This window comes from Arachis stenosperma, chromosome 3, assembly GCF_014773155.1.
Source record: "Arachis stenosperma cultivar V10309 chromosome 3, arast.V10309.gnm1.PFL2, whole genome shotgun sequence".
NCBI classification, from domain to species: domain Eukaryota; kingdom Viridiplantae; phylum Streptophyta; class Magnoliopsida; order Fabales; family Fabaceae; genus Arachis; species Arachis stenosperma.
This window is the reverse complement of record NC_080379.1, coordinates 132748485-132754200: the sequence shown is the minus strand read 5'-3', so window position 1 is coordinate 132754200 and position 5716 is coordinate 132748485. Positions and strand designations below refer to the sequence as shown.

The 5716-nt window shown below is 37.6% G+C and overlaps 1 protein-coding gene across 1 annotated transcript; it reads left to right on the top strand.

The window, feature by feature from the left end:
• The first annotated feature begins 286 nt into the window (after nucleotides 1-286).
• Nucleotides 287-4544, top strand: LOC130968343 (pentatricopeptide repeat-containing protein At1g74750-like). Its single transcript, XM_057893556.1, has 2 exons — nucleotides 287-488; nucleotides 1524-4544. The coding sequence occupies exons 1-2, from the start codon at nucleotides 483-485 to the stop codon at nucleotides 4149-4151; spliced, it is 2634 nt and encodes an 877-aa protein (XP_057749539.1). The 5' UTR covers nucleotides 287-482; the 3' UTR covers nucleotides 4152-4544.
• Nucleotides 4545-5716: the final 1172 nt, after the last annotated feature.

Below are 5716 nucleotides of genomic sequence, written 5' to 3'. Positions count from 1 at the left end.
AAAATTGACATCCACAATCTGACTATTTACCTTTCTTTTTAGTATTGGGCCAATGCACCAATATAGCTTCCATACAAAAAAAAATTCTGGATAATTTTCATAAGTGATAATTTAAGATTAATTCATAAATGAAAATATGATTATGTGGCTTAAACAAAACAAACGTAAAGCCTTACGAACTTTCTAATGACCACGTCACGCGTGTGCCACAAGGCAGTGACAGACACACAGACACCACCGTTTAGGTGTAATAAAATACTAGTAATTACTTAATTGATTAATAATAATTAAACAGGAAATGAGAGGAACGGGAAAATGGGGGAGAGACTGAATATTTGAGGGCACACACGCGTGTCTCCCCAATTTGCTTGGACAAGTCTCTTCCTTTGACGCCACACAGCACAAACCTTGCCGCCGCCACCTCTCTCTTCTTTCACTCCTTCTCCTTTCTCTTCTATGGTTCCATAACACTGACCTCAACCATGCAGGTAACCCTTCCCTCTCTTCTCTCTTATTTCCGGTTTTGAGGGCTGAGTTTACTTTGTGAGCTGCATTGTTTAATGGGTCAATCCTCAATTTTTCACCTTTTCCCTTTTCTTTGCTTTTGGAACGCGTTTTCTGTGCTTCTTGGACGCGTTTATGCTGCAAATAATAATAATAAAAGCATTTTTTTTAATTTTACAGTTATATGCCCAGTGAAATGTATCAGGTTCCTCAGACTTAGTAGAACTACGGTGTTCTGGTTTATGTTGTTTGGTTTTGTGGAGGTCTAAATTGCCAACAGATTAAAGGGGATGTGGAAGTTTAGTTGCTTGTGATCTATCATTAATTTTCTCTATTAGTTGGGAAATTGCTGTCATGCATGCCTATTTTCTTGGAAAAGTTTGTTTCATTCAATTTAGCTAGAAAGCAGAAGTCTCTGTATGCTGAGTTACATATTTGGATTTTTAATTAATCTTGGTCGATTGAGAGTGCTTTTTGTGGGCCTTCCTCCTTTTTGGTTCTGTTATAGTGATTTTGGTATGTTGCTCCTAATGTGAGTCTGACATGGGATAAAATCCATGTCATTGTTCCGGTCCTAGTTAGACTTGTGATGGCCATGGAGAGAAGAAAATCTTATGGAGATGCTGGATAGAGGAGCTATACAGAGTGTTCCATTTCTTCGAAGTTTCTATGTGACTGGTTTAGTGTTGTTTAGTTGCTTATTATATTTGGGAAGTAGGATTTTCCGCTGATGGTTAGTGGATATGGTCTTTATGGATGAAATTGTGTTAAGGCACCATTACATTTACCTTCCTTTTACTTTAAGTTTTGTGTCTTAATAGTAGCTGCTCTGATACAAGGTCACCTTGATGATTATGGTGTACACCTTCTTAGATTGTGTCTTGGCTTAGCTGGGTAGGTGGTGTTGGTGTTTCGGGCCTTGATGCTTCTTCTCCTTTACCAAAAATCCAAAGTGCAACTTTAGTTGATGATATGGACGTATGTCATGATAATGATCTATTCAACTTCATTTCCTGCAGAACATGTTACGAGCCAAGCAGATTGGTACACTTTCAAGCAGTGCTAGAACTTTTCTCCTTGGTGGTACACGATGTAATGCAGCCGATGGCAATTCATGCACTTGCTCCGAGGATGAAACATGTGTGTCAAGAAGACAGGACGTGAAAAATGAGGTTTTAAGTGCACAGAAACCATCCTCTGCTGCATCAAGAGCCATATCTGGAGTAGAAGTGCTGGTTTCAGGAAATTCAGCCAATGGGCCAGCTTCCCACAAGATTGAAGGTGCTGACCAATCCACTTGTGTACAACAAATCAGGTCTACTTCTAGTCCATCAAGTATACCAAACTCTGTAACATACGCTAGTCTTGCTGATGGTGTTCAGAACCATTCTGCACACTCAACTCCCCTTAATGCGGACCAGTTTTATAGGGCCGGTATTGCAGCTGTCAATTTTCTTTCTGATTTAGTAAATTATAAGCTTCCTATATCAGATGGGATGGGAATACTAAGCTATTCTAAAAATATGGTTGACCCTGCAAGGGCCCTACCCAACATCAGATCTTCCAATGTGAGACAAATAAGAAGAGAGAATTTTACTAGTGTTCATCCCAAACCACCTGTTTCTACTCCTATAGAGCAGCCATCAAACCATACAAGTAATTGTCATGGTGCAAAGGGAAAAGGTAAAACAAACATAGCTACAGGATTTAAGCATGATGCTTCTTCAAGGACAGAGAAGTCAGGGGTGGCACCAAATCTCCCTTTAAACAATCAAGACCGCAGGGCCTTGCCACAGAGGACAAGAACTCACTCAAACCGCTTTGTGTCAAATTCTGGTTCCAGCATGCAACCTGAAAATCCACAAATGTCCACATTTAGGGAAAGTTTCAATAGACACCCCAGGGATATGAAAATGTCAGCTGGAATTGCTTCGTCCAACAGGCACTTTACAAACACAGGGCGTGTTGTAGAAATAGTTTCAGACATATTGCGGCAGTTAAAGTGGGGTCCTGTTACGGAGAAGGCTCTATCTAACCTGAACTTTTCCATTGATCCATATCAAGCTAATCAAATCCTGAAGAACCTTCAGGACCATTCACTTGCTCTAAACTTTTTTTACTGGTTGAAGCGACACCCTGGATTCTATCATGATGGCCATACTTACACCACCATGGTTGGAATCTTGGGCCGTGCAAGACAGTTTGGGGCAATAAACAAATTGCTTGAGCAGATGGTCAAGGATGGATGCAAGCCCAATGTTGTAACTTATAATCGTCTGATTCACAGCTATGGCCGTGCAAACTACTTGAAGGAAGCGCTAAATGTGTTCAATCAAATGCAAGAGGTGGGATGTGAGCCTGATCGTGTCACATATTGTACACTCATAGATATCCATGCAAAAGCAGGATATCTTGATGTTGCCATGTCTATGTATGACAGAATGCAGGAAGCTGGCCTTTCTCCTGACACATTCACTTACAGTGTCATAATCCACAGTCTTGGAAAATCGGGTAACTTAGCTGCTGCCCATAGGCTATTTTGTGAGATGGTTAATCAGGGTTGTGTTCCTAATCTAGTCACATACAACATCATGATTGCTTTGCAAGCTAAAGCGAGGAACTATCAGACAGCATTGAAACTATATCGTGACATGAAGAATGCAGGATTTGAGCCTGATAAGGTTACTTATAGCATAGTAATGGAGGTGCTTGGCCACTGTGGGTATCTTGAGGAAGCGGAAGCAGTTTTCATTGAGATGAAACGGAAAAATTGGGTGCCGGATGAACCTGTTTATGGTCTTCTAGTAGACCTGTGGGGAAAGTCTGGTAATGTTGAGAAGGCTTGGGAGTGGTATCAGGCAATGCTGACTGCAGGTTTGCTTCCAAATGTACCAACCTGCAATTCCCTTCTCAGAGCATTCCTCAGGATGCATCGGTTGCCAGATGCATATAATCTTCTGCAAAGCATGGTGGCTCTTGGTCTAAACCCTTCTTTGCAGACTTATACTTTGCTTCTCAGTTGTTGCACGGACGCACAATCACCTTATGACATGGGATTCTGTTGTGAGCTTATGGCAATTACTCGCCATCCTGCTCATGCATTTCTAGTCTCCATGCCGGCAGCAGGGCCTGATGGTCAAAATGTGCGGGATCATGTCAGCAAGTTCTTGGATCTTATGCATTCTGAGGATAGAGAGGGCAAACGGGGACTTGTTGATGCAGTGGTGGATTTTCTTCACAAATCCGGACTCAAGGAGGAGGCCGGTTCGGTTTGGGAAGTGGCAGCACAAAGAAATGTGTATCCAGATGCTGTCAAGGAGAAAAGCTCTTGTTACTGGCTCATAAATCTTCATGTTATGTCTGATGGAACTGCTGTGACGGCATTGTCTAGAACACTTGCTTGGTTTCGCAAAGAGATGCTGATATCTGGGATCATCCCTAGTCGGATTGATATTGTGACCGGATGGGGTCGGAGGAGCAGGGTGACAGGTACCTCCCTGGTTAGACAGGCAGTGCATGAACTGCTGCACATATTCAGTTTTCCATTTTTCACTGAAAACGGCAATTCAGGCTGTTTTGTGGGGTGTGGGGAACCCCTAAGTAAATGGTTACTCCACCCTTATGTGGAAAGGATGCATTTACTTTAGTTGCTCACTGTAGAATCATTTCCCATTGAGCATAGACCCAATTTATCTATCTATCTATCTATCTATATGTTTATTGACTTATTGTTTCATAGATTATGTTGAGATAAAGAAGTGCAGACAAAGCGACAAAATTTTGCCCCTCTCAGCAGGAAATATAGGGGTGAAGTTTCCTTTTGTTTTCAGTATATAGAAAAAAAGGATAAGAATTTGCTGATTGCTTATCCATGTAGCAAGCCCTTTTTAGGAGTATGGTTGAAGCTTTAGATGGAGATGATTTATAATTTATGTCATATGCATTTTTCATAATCGAAATCTCTATTATCTGGTGTTAATACTTAATAGTTTATTTTTTTCGGATGAAATACAGCAGCATATTTGATGTTTCCTTTTTTCTTCTCTGGTGTTGAAAAAAACTGGTCATTCATAATTTCATATTGCTCAAAGATGGGGTTGGTTAAAATGCCAAGGCCCAAAGTATCGGTGCAAAAATACAAAAAAACTCTCCCATGGTATCTTATAAGTGTTTCAAATATGATTTAATTACTCTGTTGGTCCTTATAGTTTTGCAAAATTTTCAATTAGGTCTTTATACTTTTTTTTCTTTTAATTGGGTCTTTGCACTAATTTTTTTTTCAATTAAGTCCCTTTTAGTAGTAATTGGCTTAATTATATAGGGATTTAACTAAAAAAAATGGTGTAGGGACTCAAATAAAAGGAAAAAAAAATATAGGGACTCAATTAAAAAAAAAAAATTGGTATAGGGACCCAATTAAAACGAAAAAAAGTATAGGGACCTAATTGAAAATTTTGCGAAACTATAGGGACTAACAGAGTAATCAAACATTCAAATATTTGTGATTAAATCATACAAAGTTTAACTATTATTTAGTAATTATTAATTTATATTATTAAATATTAGAATATTCAATTTAATTTTATGTATTTTGATTTTGTTTACTTAATTATTAGATTGAATTTTATATTAGTGGATATAAGATTTTTTTTATTTCGGCATAATACTTCCTAACCTATTGTAATCATCGGACGGAGAGATTAAAGAAGTGTTAAGATACTTTTTGTTTTTGTGATGAAATCATGGTGTGAATAAATGAGATTGAATGGGTCTTTTTTTATTGTATCTGAAAATTGGGTAGAAAGTTGAGTAAGTTCTTTCTATTTAATTTTCAAACTATAGTGTGGATAAATTAGGTTGAAGAGTCTTAATTTTTTATTGTATCGAAAAATTAAGTAGAAAATAGAATAATTCTCTTTGTATTTAATTTTAGTTTATTTTTTTGTTTTTTTATTTTCGATTAATCTTTTTTTCTTTTTCGATTTCAATCATTATATTTTTATTCATCTTATTTTTCTTTATCATGTGGTATCAAATTTTAAATATTAAATTAATTCTTATTAATTTACATTTGTTTTTCTTATGTCTTGAAAAAAAATATATTCTAATGTCTCTCACATCCTGCATCCTTCTTTTATATTGTTGTCGTCTTTGTCTCTTATGCTTGTGTTTTATTATTATTTTTTCGTTCTTGTTGATTTCATTTTTTTTA